This window comes from Oculina patagonica, chromosome 1 (assembly GCF_052425735.1).
Source record: "Oculina patagonica isolate OP01 chromosome 1, crgOcupat, whole genome shotgun sequence".
Taxonomy (NCBI): domain Eukaryota; kingdom Metazoa; phylum Cnidaria; class Anthozoa; order Scleractinia; family Oculinidae; genus Oculina; species Oculina patagonica.
The window spans coordinates 35,716,074-35,734,112 of NC_135758.1; the positions used below are offsets into that span (position 1 = coordinate 35,716,074).

The 18,039-nt window shown below is 36.8% G+C and overlaps 3 protein-coding genes and 1 pseudogene across 3 annotated transcripts; all 4 read left to right on the plus strand.

The window, feature by feature from the left end:
• The first annotated feature begins 2,155 nt into the window (after positions 1-2,155).
• Positions 2,156-2,989, plus strand: LOC144646760 (octopamine receptor beta-2R-like; annotated as a pseudogene).
• Positions 2,990-6,420: 3,431 nt separating this feature from the next.
• LOC144650276 (adenosine receptor A2a-like) lies at positions 6,421-7,753 on the plus strand. Its single transcript, XM_078509945.1, has one exon. It carries the CDS (start codon positions 6,550-6,552, stop codon positions 7,360-7,362), a length of 813 nt encoding a protein of 270 aa, XP_078366071.1. The 5' UTR covers positions 6,421-6,549; the 3' UTR covers positions 7,363-7,753.
• Positions 7,754-9,559: 1,806 nt separating this feature from the next.
• LOC144650285 (adenosine receptor A2a-like) lies at positions 9,560-10,962 on the plus strand. The gene has a single exon (XM_078509949.1). The coding sequence runs from the start codon at positions 9,689-9,691 to the stop codon at positions 10,559-10,561; it is 873 nt and encodes a 290-aa protein (XP_078366075.1). The 5' UTR covers positions 9,560-9,688; the 3' UTR covers positions 10,562-10,962.
• Positions 10,963-15,334: 4,372 nt separating this feature from the next.
• LOC144650299 (adenosine receptor A2a-like) lies at positions 15,335-17,446 on the plus strand. The gene has a single exon (XM_078509951.1). The coding sequence runs from the start codon at positions 15,362-15,364 to the stop codon at positions 16,220-16,222; it is 861 nt and encodes a 286-aa protein (XP_078366077.1). The 5' UTR covers positions 15,335-15,361; the 3' UTR covers positions 16,223-17,446.
• The last annotated feature ends 593 nt before the right edge of the window (positions 17,447-18,039 follow it).

Here is an 18,039-nt window from a genome sequence, read left to right on the forward strand (position 1 = left end):
TCTTGAAAGTGAAGTGAACTTGCCTGAATGATTTGGCAGCCCGATAACAAGGTTGAAATGTCTCATCGTGTCTCGTGAAGTTTTACTGGATAATTAGGAATCATAGCACAAGCAGCGGATCTAGCGAGGTCGGTAGCAATGGTATGCATTTATTGTACGGTAAATTGTTCAGTTAGCGATGCCGATCTTAACGGGTCCAGTTTCTTCTACTGTCGTTTCCTCCGTCTTTGTAGTGTGCTCCAAGCGTAGAATAAACCTCAAATTGACAACAAATTCTGCTTTGGTTCTCTGACAAATATTTCCATTCTTTCGTCTTCCCCAAGCCCATTTTGAATGAAAAAAGTTCACGACTATTATGGCCAATGTAACAGTAGAATTTTTACGCTAAGGAAGTCTCAGAGAAAATATATTTTAAGCGTCATTTTAATTGCATTTTAAGCAGATTTGCGGGTAAAAACACGGCAACCGATCGGCCGTGCAAAGTTTAAGTTTGTAGCTTATAGTTTCGTTTGCATTGACCTATAATTTTTTTCTAATAAAGAATGACTTGTAGGGAATTTTTTTGTAGTACTTAACCGCAAAAATTTACTTGAAAAATGTTTACAGCGTATTTTGTTGCATATTTTGTCGTTCGCTTGAGCTCCCTCCAGGCAAAGCGCTTTGGTTCTTCTTTCTTTTGCTTTTTTTCCTCGGGCTCATATGGGAAGAGAAAGCTGGAACACATATCAAAATTTGGTATTGTTTTCAATTTCTTTAATATCGTACTTGGAATAACTTTGCAAGTCTTTTTGGCAGTTTTATAATGTTTTTAAATTGTGCCGGGAAACACAGAAAGCGTGACGTCACAACCGTGTTTACATACTCTCATCTAAACACACAATCTCTTAGTAATAGCAAAACTTTAAAAAAGTAGTTGTCAATATTAATGATATTGAGTCGATTCACCCACTTGGGCGGGAATCTTCCGAAGTTTGGACGTTTCCCAAACAAATATTTACAGCAATTTCGCGAGATGAAATTAAACGTGAAGCACCGACAATCTGTCACTGAGAAGAACACAATGAAACATTTACAATAAGTGCCGGAGATATGCTCCCGTTCATTATCAGCCAGCCCAAGAGCCGGCGTAATAAGAGGGTCTGGAATTATATGGCCATTTTTCGACCTTTAAAGATGACCAGACCCTTATAAACAACGTCACTTCTCTCTTTCATTTATTTTATCTTGATAACCAGGAATTGCATGACTGATATCTTAATTAAGCAGACATATCAGTTGACAAACAGCGCAACGTAATTCAAAGTGCGTGCGGGGTGACGAGGAAGTTTAGTCTGACAATCTTCCTGCGGCAGTAGTGTCCGCAAAATGTTTTTTTTTTTTGTAATAAAAAAATATCGGATAAAAGAGAATAAGGTGTTTAAGCCGCTATAATATTTAGTCGACCAGTCCCTCAAAAAAAGCCTATTCTAGTGGAATTGTAAAACAGAAAATTAGTTTTCAGCTTACTCGTTTCGAGCTCATGACTTACTGTCTCAATTTAACTACCAAAAAAGGTTTGATCTTGCCTCTCATTTTTCCCAGACTTTAAATTCAACTAAAAGTATATTCGTGACAATTTAATAAAAAACTTGCATTATATAAACAACTTTTTCAACAAATGATAAACAATGGGCATAAATAAACAGTTTATCTTGTAGCGTTTGGACATTTCCATTCGTTTCAGAAAATATTTCCCATCATACTCCAGACTATATAACGTTAGCGATAAGTTCGTTTTCTCTGTGAGACGCCATTGCATAAATTAAATTACAATAAACAGAACGTAAAAGTTCAAACTCTCATCTTCAATTCACTATAGGCGAAACAGAAAATAACTTTGTTTTTCCAATTCAATGGTTAATTATATTACGTTTATCGGGTGATTGATTGTCATCTGTCCTGACAAAGATGAAAACTGAACTGGAAACTGAAACTCAGCAAAGCACGTTTTCGCTGACGGAAACGTATTAAACAGCGGCAATACAAACTGAAGAAAGCATTCGCAGAGCTGGTGATAATACTTTGATAAAGCACATTTGATATTCTTGATTTTTCTTCTCCTCACAGTTCAAGAGATTGCCGCTTATCTAAGCTGAGTGTTAGAAGTCCACCTAAAATGGAAAAACTACTCAACTCTATAGGCTGGCAACTTTCAATCGCAACAGTAGCAGGAAACAGCTTTGTAGTCTTTCTTGTCGCCAAAAATCGCCGACTGCATTCCTCGGCCAACTGGTTCGTCCTTTCCTTGGCAGTGGCCGACTTTGGAAATGTTTGTAATAACTTAATGGCATGCAACTTCAGGGTGTACATGACATTTTTCTGGTTTTTGCTTCACTCTTCCGTCACAAATCTTTGGGTCTTGACTTGGGATCGTTACATCTCCATCGTTCATCCTTTTAAATACAATACCTCCATGACTAAGAGACGGCATGGATTGGTTATCTTGGCAGCATGACTGATTGCCTTCGCTATCTCATTGTCACTTTTAGTGGGAATGTACGCCACAACATGCAACGCTGCTCTGAATGTTTTACGATTAATCGGCGTCTCTGCCTTTGACATAATATCCTGCGTGTTGCTCTTCTATGCCGTTGTTCGCATCCTAGTTGTTGCGCACGCACAATCGCGGCAAGAAGTTGGATAGAAATAGATAGAAATACAAGTTCAATCTAACCAATTTTCCACTGAAGCCTCAAACGTGCGCAGACATAGGAAGCACAACACAGCTTTCTTCATAATTACTTTAGTCTTGTTCTTCTTGGGTTGCTACATAGTAGTAAGTTGTTTAGTTCTCTGCATTACGTTCTCCTGCAAACTGTCTGATAAGGCTGGTCAGATCGTCTCTTTGCTCTTGGTTCTGAACTCTGCAGTTAATCCTTTGGTTTACGCGTTTTTAAAGAGCGACATTAAGTGGGAAATAAAGAATCGGGGGTGGAAGAGGAATTATTGAAACTGACTTATTCATTATTCCTGCACATTTTTCACGAATTATTCATTATTCATTTTTAGATTTTTCTTGTAATTCATTATTCCCTCTTGCCTAAATTAAGTCACAGTTCCTTTTTCATGGGGTGGGGATGGGATTTGATGAACAGTGTATGAAAAATGTAATGGCCCTTCCTCGTCATCAGATATTTTTACCCTGACCCCCTTCAAAATCCTAAACTTTTTATATGACCCCCCCCCCCCCCACCCCTCCTGAAAAGTAAAACGTATCAAGCTTAATTTCGAATATCAGAAAACATTGCAATTTAAAGTGATAACAAAATACTGCTAGTTTATTGATGGAGGGTGATTGTTACTTTGTCGATTACTGTGGGTCAGCTTTGTTTGCAACCAAATATAGTTGGTGGGATCGTTTTGATGCTGCTCGGTACATAACAAAAATAGGGGGTCCGGGAGCATGCTTCCCCAGGAAAATTTTTATTTTTCGAACCCCGGAAACGCTATTTTAGGCATTCTGGTAGAAGTTTTGCACTATTTTAGATGCCAACTTACAACACTTATAGGTAATTATTTTGAGTGTCCCCCTTACACACCTAGGCTCTTACCGATAGTGCTCGTAAAAAAGTATTAAATGCTTAAAGCAGTGCTAAATTGTTTTTTGCCAAAAAAAAGTGCAAAAATAATGCTAATTTTATTAGAAAGTGCTCGTGGGTTACATAAAAATGCTCACTTTTTTCACGATATTTTCAAACATAGAATATTACATTTTTCAGATTTCAGTTACATTTTTCCTTTTCTGCCTTGGCCGGCTGACTTCCATTGCTCCTCGATGACAACGTGGATGACGCCATCTTGGAACGAGTGTGATGGACTGGGTTTCTAGAAGGCAACCGCTGACCGATTAAACCTATTCCCCAGGCCTCCTCGGCTCCTTTGACTAAAAAGAGGGGAAAATGCATCTGGGAGGCTTTGGACGCAATAAATAAAGTCAGACTGTGCTTTTTAGCACAAAATTATACAAATAATCAGTCGAAATTTCAAATAATGCTAGCAGTGCTTTTGGGATAAAATGTAAAAAAAAAATGCTCGCGAAGCCCAATAATGCCAAAAAAAGTGCTAGCACTATTGGTAAGAGCCTACACACACCCCCCTTGAAGCCATATTTTTTTGGCCTGGTCCCCAACCAACCCACAAACAATGAACGGTCCTTAATTAAGTATCGGGGTTGAAGAGCACTTTTTATATCAAAGGTCAAACATCCCAAGTGTAGACGAATTGACATTGTTGACAAACAATCAAACAGAACAAAGGACGCACCAATCAGGCGAAAATTCACAGTAAAAAAAGAATTGGTATCTGATTGAATGCAGATCACCCTCAGTAATTTGACTGATTACAGATAGTTATATATATAGTCACATGTACCATTTTAACAGATAATTCACAATTCAGATATCACTGGATCAGATAAGAAGATAATGTTTGCGCACGGCGACTAACCGCTATTCATTATTCCTTTACTGGAAACGACTTATTCATTATTCCAAGCATTGAAACCTCAAATATCCTTCCACCCCCGAATTTGATATATTTCTACCATAGATTAAGACCTTCGCAAAAGCTGCCTGATTGAAGATAAATAACTCGTTAGTCTCTCATTAGCATATTTTCGTTATTAATAAGATTATATAAGGTATATTTTGATATAAGGTTTTAAGTATTTTTTATTTAAATCGGTCTCACTTTGTCTTTTAGATTGACTGTAGGAACTCGAAAAAAAACAAGAAAAAAACAACGTTAAAAGAAACTTAACAAAAACAACCAAATAACTAGAACCGCTCCTATCAAAGGAAAGAATTCTAAAATTTGCTACTGCAGCCTGAAAAAACATGGTTACCTTAGCATAGAACCGTCAAGTCACGTGAGCGAAAAATGGCATAATTATAACACGTTCCCCGATGAATTTTTGAAACGTCACGAAAATAGGCATGTTTATTTATACTAAAATTCAAACTTGGCCACGGGGAAAGAGGTAAGAACGGGGTAAGACAATCTGTTTAGTCAAATCCCACGCAGCTCGATGTTATTAATTCCCCTTCACGGTTTCAAAACCAAGTTATTTAGAATTTTATTAAATCGAATAGGCCTTTTGATCATTGATGCTGGGCCACCTGCCACGACCTCCTCGCCCACAACGGCACTGATTTGTTAATAAACACTTATTTTTCTTTAGTTGGTAGCAAATTAACCCGGTTCTCATTTAATTTTATTCAACATTCAATTTAGTGCAACATGACAAATTTAAGTAACAGCATGTATTCAAAGTGAATAAAATGTAGTAGCAAAATTAATAAATATAGCTGTAGATGTCAATATTAATAATACTGAGTCTATTCATCCACTTGGCGGGAACCTTCCAAAGTTTATGCGTTTCCCAAACAAATATTTACAACACGTACCTGAGATGAAACGTGAAACACCGACAATTCGTGACTGAGAAGAACAACATGAAATATTTACATGCCGGAGATATGCTCTAACTTCCCCATTTATTATAAGCCAGCTCAAGGGCAAGTGTAAGAGGGTCTGGAATTGTATAGGCCATTTTTGACCTTAAGCATGATTAAACTCTAACATAAACATAACAACTCTTTTCCACATATTTTCCTGCCCTGCATGAATGTTCAAAACATTACTGATATCTTAGGGTATTGACAAATAGCGCGACCAGGGGAGCGGGACGCAAAATTGGATCCAACTACGTGCATGACGAAGCTTATAGTTTGGCAATGCTCCTGCGGCCATGTCCGCAAAATGTTCATTATAATTATATCATTCATAATTTAGCAGAAGGAAAAATAAACAATTCTAGTCGACTTGTAAAATAGAAAATTAGTTTTAAGCTAACTCTCTTCGAGTTCATGACTTAGTGTCATGCGCATTACCAAAAATGTTTGACCTTAACTGTCTCTCTTTTCTATCCAGAATGTAAATACAACTATAGGTATATTTGTTAGAATCTAATAAGAAACGTGCTTTATATAAACAGCTTTATCAACAAACTGATAAACCGATGAGCATAAATATACAGTTTATCTTGTAGCGTTTGGACATTTTCATTCCTTTTAAAAAATATTTCCTATCATACTTTAAAACGTTAGCGATAAGGTTGTTTTCTCTGTGAGACGCCATTGCATAAATAAAATTACAATAAACAGAACGTAGAAGTTAAAACTCTCACCTTTAATTAATTCATTATAAGCGAAACAGACAATAACTATCTTTTTCCAACTCAATGTGTTTAATTATTTATTACGTTTATCCGGCGATTGATTGTCATATGCCCTGACAAGGATGGAAACTGAAACTTGCGCATAAACGTCATTTCAGCAAAGCACGTTTACGCTAACGTTATTAAACAGCGGCAATATAAACTGTAGAAAGCATATTCAGAGTTGGTAATCATACTTTGAAAAAGCGCATTGGATATTCTTGATCTTTGTTCCCTCTCACAGTTCAACACGTCGCCGCTTATCTAAGCTGAGTGATAAACGTCCAACTGAAATGGAAAAGCTACTCAACTCTATAGGCTGGCTACTTTCAATCGCAACAGTAGCAGGAAACAGCTTTGTAGTCTTTCTTGTCGCCAAAAATTGCCGACTGCATTCCTCGGCCAACTGGTTCGTCCTTTCCTTGGCAGTAGCCGACTTTGGGGTCGGAATCGCTGTTTTTCCACTCGTATATATCCACTCGTCGGTAACAAATCTTTGCGTTTTGACTTTGGATCGTTACATCGCCATCGTTCATCCATTTAAATACAATACCTGCGTGACTAAGAGACAGCCTGGGGTGGTTATCTCGGCAGCATGGCTGATTGCCTTCGCTTTCGCGCTGTCACTTTTGGTAGGAATGTACGCCACAAATTCCAACACCGCTCTGAAATTTTTACGATTAATTGGCGTCTCTGCTTTTGACATAATATCCTGCGTGTTGCTCTTCTATGCCGTTGTTCGTATCCTAGTTGTTGCGCGCGCACAGTCGCGCCAAGAAGCGGCGATGGAACTACAAGTTCAATCTAACCAATTTTCCACTGAAGCCTCAAACGTGCGCAGACATAGGAAGCACAACACAGCTTTCTTCATAATTACTTTAGTCTTGTTCTTCTTGGGTTGCTACATAGTAGTAAGTTGTTTAGTTCTCTGCATTACGTTCTCCTGCAAACTGTCTGATAAGGCTGGTCAGATCGTCTCTTTGCTCTTGGTTCTGAACTCTGCAGTTAATCCTTTGGTTTACGCGTTTTTAAAGAGCGACATTAAGTGGGAAATAAAGAAGCTTATTGCAAGAGAAAACGGACGTGCGCACACCATAGAGATGTGATACTGTTAATAACCTCTTTTATGAAATAAGGAAGATAAATTTAAAGAGAAAACTGATTAAGTTGCCCAGCCATCATGTTGTGACTTATAAGCTCTTTCGTACCGAAACAGTTATACAGTTTCCTTTTTACATATAACTATATATTACCAAAGCTACATTTTGTATACAGTTAATGAGCCATATGGCTTTTTTGCCTTTTTTCTGCTCCGGCAAACCTTAAATTTTTATATCGAGCAAGTTAACTCACTAAGGCTATGTACCTCTTTCATGAAGCATTTCTATAAAGTGTTGTTACTTTTTTTTTTCGCTCGGTTTGCACGAAAATCGATAAACCTCCACACGATTTGATATATTTCTACCATAGATTAAGACCTTCGCAAAAGCTGCCTGATTGAAGATAAATAACTCGTTAGTCTCTCATTAGCATATTTTCGTTGTTAATAAGATTATATAAGGTGTATTTTGATATAAGGTTTTAAGTATTTTTTATTAAAATCGGTCTCACTTTGTCTTTTAGATTGACTGTAGGAACTCGAAAAAAAACAAGAAAAAAACAACGTTAAAAGAAACTTAACAAAAACAACCAAATAACTAGAACCGCTCCTATCAAGGGAAAGAATTCTAAAATCTGCTACTGCAGCCTGAAAAAACATGGTTACCTTAGCATAGAACCGTCAAGTCACGTGAGCGAAAAATGGCATAATTATAACACGTTCCCCGATGAATTTTTGAAACGTCACGAAAATAGGCATGTTTATTTATACTAAAATTCAAACTTGGCCACGGGGAAAGAGGTAAGAACGGGGTAAGACAATCTGTTTAGTCAAATCCCACGCAGCTCGATGTTATTAATTCCCCTTCACGGTTTCAAAACCAAGTTATTTAGAATTTTATTAAATCGAATAGGCCTTTTGATCATTGATGCTGGGCCACCTGCCACGACCTCCTCGCCCACAACGGCACTGATTTTTTAATAAACACTTATTTTTCTTTAGTTGGTAGCAAATTAACCCGGTTCTCATTTAATTTTATTCAACATTCAATTTAGTGCAACATGACAAATTTAAGTAACAGCATGTATTCAAAGTGAATAAAATGTAGTAGCAAAATTAATAAATATAGCTGTAGATGTCAATATTAATAATACTGAGTCTATTCATCCACTTGGCGGGAACCTTCCAAAGTTTATGCGTTTCCCAAACAAATATTTACAACACGTACCTGAGATGAAACGTGAAACACCGACAATTCGTGACTGAGAAGAACAACATGAAATATTTACATGCCGGAGATATGCTCTAACTTCCCCATTTATTATAAGCCAGCTCAAGGGCAAGTGTAAGAGGGTCTGGAATTGTATAGGCCATTTTTGACCTTAAGCATGATTAAACTCTAACATAAACATAACAACTCTTTTCCACATATTTTCCTGCCCTGCATGAATGTTCAAAACATTACTGATATCTTAGGGTATTGACAAATAGCGCGACCAGGGGAGCGGGACGCAAAATTGGATCCAACTACGTGCATGACGAAGCTTATAGTTTGGCAATGCTCCTGCGGCCATGTCCGCAAAATGTTCATTATAATTATATCATTCATAATTTAGCAGAAGGAAAAATAAACAATTCTAGTCGACTTGTAAAATAGAAAATTAGTTTTAAGCTAACTCTCTTCGAGTTCATGACTTAGTGTCATGCGCATTACCAAAAATGTTTGACCTTAACTGTCTCTCTTTTCTATCCAGAATGTAAATACAACTATAGGTATATTTGTTAGAATCTAATAAGAAACGTGCTTTATATAAACAGCTTTATCAACAAACTGATAAACCGATGAGCATAAATATACAGTTTATCTTGTAGCGTTTGGACATTTTCATTCCTTTTAAAAAATATTTCCTATCATACTTTAAAACGTTAGCGATAAGGTTGTTTTCTCTGTGAGACGCCATTGCATAAATAAAATTACAATAAACAGAACGTAGAAGTTAAAACTCTCACCTTTAATTAATTCATTATAAGCGAAACAGACAATAACTATCTTTTTCCAACTCAATGTGTTTAATTATTTATTACGTTTATCCGGCGATTGATTGTCATATGCCCTGACAAGGATGGAAACTGAAACTTGCGCATAAACGTCATTTCAGCAAAGCACGTTTACGCTAACGTTATTAAACAGCGGCAATATAAACTGTAGAAAGCATATTCAGAGTTGGTAATCATACTTTGAAAAAGCGCATTGGATATTCTTGATCTTTGTTCCCTCTCACAGTTCAACACGTCGCCGCTTATCTAAGCTGAGTGATAAACGTCCAACTGAAATGGAAAAGCTACTCAACTCTATAGGCTGGCTACTTTCAATCGCAACAGTAGCAGGAAACAGCTTTGTAGTCTTTCTTGTCGCCAAAAATTGCCGACTGCATTCCTCGGCCAACTGGTTCGTCCTTTCCTTGGCAGTAGCCGACTTTGGGGTCGGAATCGCTGTTTTTCCACCAGGATATTTTTGTAATAAATCAATGGCGTGCAACTTCAGGGTGTACATGGCATTCTTCTGGTTCTTCCTCCACTCGTCGGTAACAAATCTTTGCGTTTTGACTTGGGATCGTTACATCGCCATCGTTCATCCATTTAAATACAATACCTGCGTGACTAAGAGACAGCCTGGGGTGGTTATCTCGGCAGCATGGCTGATTGCCTTCGCTTTCGCGCTGTCACTTTTGGTAGGAATGTACGCCACAAATTCCAACACCGCTCTGAAATTTTTACGATTAATTGGCGTCTCTGCTTTTGACATAATATCCTGCGTGTTGCTCTTCTATGCCGTTGTTCGTATCCTAGTTGTTGCGCGCGCACAGTCGCGCCAAGAAGCGGCGATGGAACTACAAGTTCAATCTAACCAATTTTCCACCGAAGCCTCAAGCGTGCGCAGACATAGGAAGCACAACACTGCTTTTTTCATAATTACTTTAGTCTTGTTCTTCTTGGGTTGCTACATTGTAGTAAACTGTTTAGTTCTCTGCATTACGCTCTCCTGCAAACTGTCTGATAAGGCTGGTCAGATCGTTTCATTGCTTTTGGTTCTTAACTCCGCAGTTAATCCTTTGGTTTACGCGTTTTTAAAGAGGGACATTCAGAGGGAAATAAAGAAGCTTATTGCAAGAGAAAACGGACGCGTCCCCACCATCGAAATGTGATACTGTTGATAACCTCTTTTATAAAATAAAGAAGATAAATTTTAAGGGAAAACTGAATTTGCCAAGCCATCATGTTGTGATGTATAACCTCTTTCATGCTGATAAGGTTATACAGTTCATTTTGCCGTTGTGTTACATTTAAAGTTCTATATGTTACCAAAGCTACATTTTGTTTACAGTTAATGAGCCATGGCTTTTTTGCCTCTTTTCTGCTCCGGCAAACCGTTAATGTTTAGATCGAGCAAGTTATATTACTGAGGCTATGTTCCTTTCATGGAGCATTTCTATAAAAGTCAGCCGATAGCAGGTGTTATTTTACAGCGTGCAGTGCGATTTCTTAAAGCAGTGCACTGGTGTAACTGAAGAGCTTTAAAAGGCGCCCTCTGTAATATACCTTGATCAAAAAATGAACCGCGTTCCCTGGTCAAGAAAAACAGTGGTTTATTTGATTTCTTTTGCTCAAGATTCAACAACCTGATATCACTTTTGTATATACATCGTTGGTAAAGATCTAAAAACTCATTTCATGAAGCAAATGACAGCGGTATGTTTACGTGTCGTTTAAATCGGTTCCTTCATATTCATTTCGAACTGGTGATATATATTGCCAATAAGCTTAGTTGTGTATATATACCACGAACGTGTGAAAAAAGGTTTATTAAAGCAAAGGTTCAAACATCTTCGCCGCATGCAATACAACTAAATGAAACGTCTGGACAGTTTTTTTTTTTTTTTTTTTTTTTTTTACATATTATCAGGATTACACCTAAATAGAAATGCATATTGATAGAATGGTAAATGAACTGAATAATACCATAACAGCTACTTTGATTAAAAACACATCGGTTTCTTCATCATTATTTTACATAATTTATTTTAGAAATATTATCAAAATTGCATGTATAAGACTATATTATGGCGCTTTCTCTCAAGTCTAGCAGTAACACATTTTCATCATTATTGGTGAACATCTTTTATTATTAATTTAGCAAGTCTTAAATACGCCCAAGCGTTTTAATTTACAAGTTACACGAAAGTCTCTTTGAAAAATATTAACAAACATTTCCGATTACTGTTATGGGTAGCGGTTGTGATGGTATTATGTAAAAGAAATAATCAAATAAAAATTTAAACTTCCGTTAATCGCCATGCACATGGACATTGGGAAGAGAAATTCTATTGGGCGTCTTTTGGACTCCTCATCTCTGAGTCTTTTTGTTCGTGTAAAAATGTTCGTGATTTTTCCTAAAATAAACGTGAAGTGCCGTAGACAACGTGTCCTCCTAACGGCGGAAGTTATAGGACTGAAACAATCAAATTAATAACAATCCTGTATTTTAAAGCCTTTCAGTACAGTAATCACCCTCACAAGACGTTTTAGCTGGCAAGCATGTAAAGACAGGATTCTTGATAAGAGTGAGTAACATAAATGCAAAAATGCCTTAAATTCAGGTCCTTAAAGCCAGTGGCCACATTTCACGGAGAAAACTGCCGTTTCATCAAAACAGAGAATTTTTTTGGACAATTTTATCAGTTTTGATTAAAAAATATCGATACACCTGTGTGAGTCACTCCAAGTTTTGTTTTGCGGTGTTAATTAAATATTCGTTAAATTTAAGTACCCACCCCTCCTACCCAAAAGGGAAACAAAATTAAACATAGAGAAATCAATAGAAAATCTCAAATAAATAGGATGTGGAACGATATACGTGCCAAGAATGGACGTTAACGAGCAAGATGTAAGATAAGCGATTTAGAGACCATTGATGTTCAGATTTTATAGATAACAGGTCTGCAGGGATGCTTATATATTCACGTCCATTATCATGGACCGTCTTGATTGACAAGGTCACGTGAGAGGTACTTACAGAGGGGCTATACGCACAGATGTGGTCTGTGTTAATCATATTTGTCGAGTTGTCGGAAACATCACCCAATACATAAAAAAATACAAGTCGATCAACAGCATAACAATCAACAAAGCCGTATTATTTAGTTTAGTTAGTATTGCGAACTGCAAGAAGATTTAATAGGCTGACAGTTGTTTTTAAGAAACGCGTTTGAAATGGAGACTTTGCTCAATTCAATCGCTCGGTTATTATCATTCACAACAGTAGCAGAAAACGTCCCTGTAGACAAGTCTTTCTTTCGCCACAAATCATCAACTTCGTTCCCCAGCCAACTGGTTCGTCCTTTTCTTGGCAGTGGCTGACTTGGGCGTTGGAATCGCTGTTTTTCCACCAGGATATTTTTGTAATAACTCGAAAGCGTGCAACCCCAGGGTGTACATGGAATTTTTCTGTTTTTTTTTTTTTGTCCTTCACTCTTCGGGGAGACGTGTATCAGGTGCCTGTAATAAGCAGCAGCACAACACAGCTTGCTTTCTTATTGCTCTATGAGTCGTGGTCTTCTTGGGATGCTACTGATCATAATGGCGGGTTATTTTTTGCATTACATTTTCTCGGACCATGTGCCTTAAAAATTTTTCCAGATCTTAAGTTGTCTAATGACTCTTAGTTCTGAACTGCACAGTGAATCCTCTGGTGTATTCGCTTTAGAAGAGGGACATTAAACGAGAAAGAAGCTAGGTTAACATCACCCAATCGTTGTCATATTTTTAATGTATTTTATGTAACTTAGATATGTATTTTTTATGTAACTTAAGATATGTATTTTTTATCTTGTGAACAATAAATATTATTATTATTATCAATATTATTATTATTATTGATATTATCATTATTATTATTATTATTATTATTATTATTATTATTATTATTATTATTATTTACAGAGGAAACAGCAATGAAATAACACTCGTTACCGCTAAAATGTTTTGGCGTGATGTTGCAGTATTCAGTTTACCCGAGCAAATTACAAATTCATTTCACATTTGAGCAAGCAAGTTGCCAAATTCCTTTCAGTTTTGACGAGACCTGGTTTTTATTTTTCGTTTATAACAGAAAATAATACCACTTCTGCGCCATGGGTGCGACAAATTGTCAAGGAGATGAGTTAACATCGCGAAAACTTTGAACCGGGCTGCAAAACTAAAAACGTAAAACGAAACTTGCATATCAAATTTGAATATGCTATAAATAAACGTATTATTTGCCGTTGTTGCTGTATGGATCCTTTTGTTTTGTTTCATTGTGATATAGTATTCAGCGTCTGAGAAAGCCTCAAGTCAATCAATAATTATTCTTTTTCATGAATGCCCAAAAAGATGGGAGAACAGAGACAAGACGGTTTTTTCAATTAGCAAGTCTTGCTTTTTGTATTATTTTGAAGCGTGTTTAATTAAAAAGACGGTGTGTGTTTGACAAGCTAGACTTATAAAAATAATTACTCATTTAGGATAAAAGCTTACCCCGAGTGAAGCGAATCATTGGCAATTTTCCTTCGAACCCTTAGTCGCAGCCTTAGTTTTTTTAGTAAGAAATCAAACGCAGCCATCTTTTATTAAGTATTTACTTTCTAGCATACCAACCCGTTCCTATTTTATTCAGCGGTAACATAGCAACACAACCCAAAGTAATTGTAGCAAAATATAAAATACAATACTGACAAGTCGAGTTACCCACCTGGGCGGGAAACTTCCAAACAAATATTTACTGCACGTCTCTTTTCGAAAAAACATTTACAATTAGTGCCGGAGATACATTTAATTATTCAGTTCGATTATGAGCCAGCCTGCTAAGCTGTGTAAGAGGGTCTTATTATTTCTCGACCTTTCAAGATGACCAGACCCTTAAATATACATCTCTGTTCCCTTTTACCTTCTCAAAAACTGATTTCCAAACTGATGTCCAAAATAAACAGTCAAATCTACAAATCGCCGAAGTAATTATTGGCTGAAAGGGCGTGGATGAGAAAGTTTTGTCTGAAATTTCTCCTGCGACGTTGGTGTCACATTACGTCGCAATAGATTAATCTTTATGCAAGAGACAAAAATTTTAGACCGCTTAAATATTCAGTTTATTTAATAATTTAATTTGTAAAACAGGAAATTGTAACTGACAGATAAGCTAAAATAAAGGGGATCTGTTAAAGCTCCATACATATACAGTTGAACCCCGGTAACTCGAACTCTGGAAGGAAACGAAAAACAGTTCGAGTTAGCGGGGTTTTCGAGTTAACTGAGTAAAAATGACTGGAAAGTGGTTCCACGGGAAATGGATGTTAGTTCGAGTTAGCAGGGTTGTTCGAGTTATCCGAGTTCGAGTTACCGGGTTCTACTATATAGCTAACAACAGGCAAGTTCGTGGCTCTCTCTTAATCAAACGCATTGCTAAACACGTTCGGAAAAGATAGGCTTGTTACCACATATAATTGTGCGTCTTTCTGCCAGCATTTCAACCGAAGTTTTATAAAGACTAAAGGTATATTTGTTAAGATTTAATTAAAAAACATGCATTAAATAAACAATTTTTTAACAAAGGATAAAAACAATGGGTTGTAAAATAATGTCCATTCGCTCAAACAAAAGTTCCTTTTATAAGCCGAACTTTACGCCGTGTACGGAAAGGTCGTTATCTCTGTGAGACGCAATTGCATAAAAATAATGATAAACAATTTACATATTAACCTCTCGCGTATGATTATGACCACCGAACAAAAATATCCGGAATCGGAACTTAATTTTTAAAACTCAAATTTCTATTATTCAAATATGTAGTATATTTGTCGATCAACAGCGACAGCAAACAAACCGCGCGTTCGCTGGAGCATCACACATCGTATCCAGATGTTTAAACTATACGCTGACTGAAACAGTTCGGAGCAAGACGCGCGCTTGAAATGGAAAAAGTACTTATTTCTATTGGCTGGTTACTTTCAATCGCGACAGCAACAGGAAATGGCTTTGTAGTTTTTCTTGTCGCCAAAAATCGCCGACTTGATTCCTCGGACAAATGGTTCGTCCTTTCCTTAGCAGTGGCCGACTTCGGCGTCGGAGTCGTCGTATTTCCATCGAGTTATTTTTGTAGTAAACACTCAGTGGCGTGTAACTTGAGGGTGTACATAGCGTTCTTTTGGTTTTTTCTTCACTCGTCGGTCACAAATCTTTGCGTCTTGACTTGGGATCGTTACAACGCCATCGTTCACCCACTTAGATACAACAACTCCATGACTGTGAGACGCCCTAGGATAGTTATCTTTATAGCATGGTTGATTCCCTTAACAATCTCGCTGTCACTTTTGGTGGGAATGTACGCCACAGACTCCGACACTGCCCTGAAAGTTTTACGTTTAACCGGCGTCTCTGCTTTTGACATAATATCCTGCGTGTTGCTCTTCTATGCTGTTGTTCGCATTCTAGTTGTTGCACGTGCACAGTCCATGCACCAAGAAGTTGTGATAGAACTGCAATTTCAATCTAACAACTCATCTACTGAAGCCAACAACTCGCGCAGACATAGAAAGCGCAACATAGCTCCCTTCATAATTGCTTTGGTGGTGTTCTTCTTGGGATGCTACATAGTGGTTAATTGTTTAGTTTTGTGCCTTACGTTCTCTTGCCAAGTGACTCATGCAGCTGGCCAGATCCTCACTTTACTCCTGGTTCTGAACTCCGCCGTTAATCCTTTTGTTTACGCGTTTTTGAAGAAGGACATAAACAGACAAATAAAAAAGCTTATTTGCAGAGATAACGTAAGCTAAGCCGAACAACTTAACAGCGATATGGTATACATAGCCAATAATTAGAAAGTAATCTTTCGACGGAGCAAAATGGTCATTTCTGTTTTTCTTGACCCAATGGGAAAGTTAATAAGTTAAGAATAAGTTAAGTTGTGTTGTGCAGAAAATATTACTTATCACAAACTGAAAAATTCTACAGCGCAGTGCAATACCTTGAATAACAGGCGTACAGGCGATTCGACGAGTCCCAGTTGGGAATTTAAAATTTTGTAAAATTATTCAGGTTGGAAAATAATGGCTTATTCAAAATTTTCCTGCACAAGATTCGACCAGCCGTCCTCTTTTTAGGTTTTAAAAGTTGAATAAGTGGCACAAACTTGAAGAAAGATAGTGCCACACGAAGAAACTTGAAGAAAGATATAGTCGTCAGTATTGCAATTTATAGAGTACCAAACGCGGAACATGTTTAGATGTTTAATTCGATTGATGTTACACATGGCTAAGCGGATATAAAAACTCATTTATATTTTACTGTATGGAAATGATTAAAGGAACGGTCATTTTTTGCTTTATTCGGTATCATGATATTGATTCTAGCCTGATGAAATATTTTATTGATAAACATACGTCGAAGGTGCAAATTAAGAAACAGGTTTATATATATCCATAATGGCCCTCTTTCGGATGCAATACAATTAAATTTTTAAAATTAAATTTCAAAATTTGTTTTAGATGCATGGAAGTTATTCTTATTTAGGAAATATTTTAATGTTGGTGTTAATTTTATACTACACGAGGCCATCAAAGTTGCTTTAACTCAGTCATTCAGGTTTTTTGATATACTGCTGTTATTTTACATTGTTGATTCCAGAAGGATTTTAAAATTTAATTTAACAATACAGAGGCGGCGGAGCGTTTTGAAACGTGGGGGCTAAGAATTTCTCAAAAATACTCATATTTTTTTTATATTTGGAGCAACATTTTTCCGTTCAAGCAATTTTTTGTAAATTGAGCTGTTTAAGAAGAAGACTGGATCAGGGAAGCCAAAATTTTTTTTTTGAGAATTATACACACACTTTGCGACTAAACTGAAAAACATCAGCTTACTGAAATCGCTTGATCAGGACCTAAGAAAAAAACAAACCCGGCTAGATAAGCGAAAGGTTAGAGAAAGAATATAGCTGGGGAGGTGTTTCAAAATGCTTTCGTCTAGATGATTCCAAACTTTTACAGCTGCAAAGTGAATGTTGAATTTACTAATAGGTTGATTTTGTATTAATATGTTAGGTAATGTAATTAAAATCAAATTTCTATTTGGTAACTTTGTTGTCGTTGAATGTTGGAAAATAGACCATATTTGTATTCTCGGTTTTGGACTGGAACTAGCTTGCAATGGAGGCTATTGCAGGAGAATATCATTAAAAAGAGCTTCATGCAATTTGCATTTGAAAATATTCCCGGCATTAGCTGCCATTGCAAGCTAGTTAACGTTCTTGCCTAATATCGAGAATATGAATATGGACGTCTATCTCAATCATTTCTTCCACACGAACTTCTGCCCAAAGTTAAAATACATCTTTCGTCAAAACAAATAAATCTAAAGAACAGCTCGATCTTTTTTTAAAAAAAAATTATATCATATAAAGAACTTTCACAACAAGAGTTTTCTAAATATGCACAGACTTATCCATTATTGGACATCTCCATTTTCCTTTGACCAATTTCTTAGCTAATTGAAAAAGGTCACTTTCCTCAGCTCTTCGAGACTCTATCTAAAAACGATACGGCTTTGCAAATGTTCTGACGTCATAATGGCCGATTTGGTACCAGTCCCTGAA

Bases quoted from the DNA above. Each gene is read 5' to 3' on its own strand.
- LOC144650276 (XM_078509945.1), top strand. From the start codon at position 6,550: ATGGAAAAGCTACTCAACTCTATAGGCTGGCTACTTTCAATCGCAACA.
- LOC144650285 (XM_078509949.1), top strand. From the start codon at position 9,689: ATGGAAAAGCTACTCAACTCTATAGGCTGGCTACTTTCAATCGCAACA.
- LOC144650299 (XM_078509951.1), top strand. From the start codon at position 15,362: ATGGAAAAAGTACTTATTTCTATTGGCTGGTTACTTTCAATCGCGACA.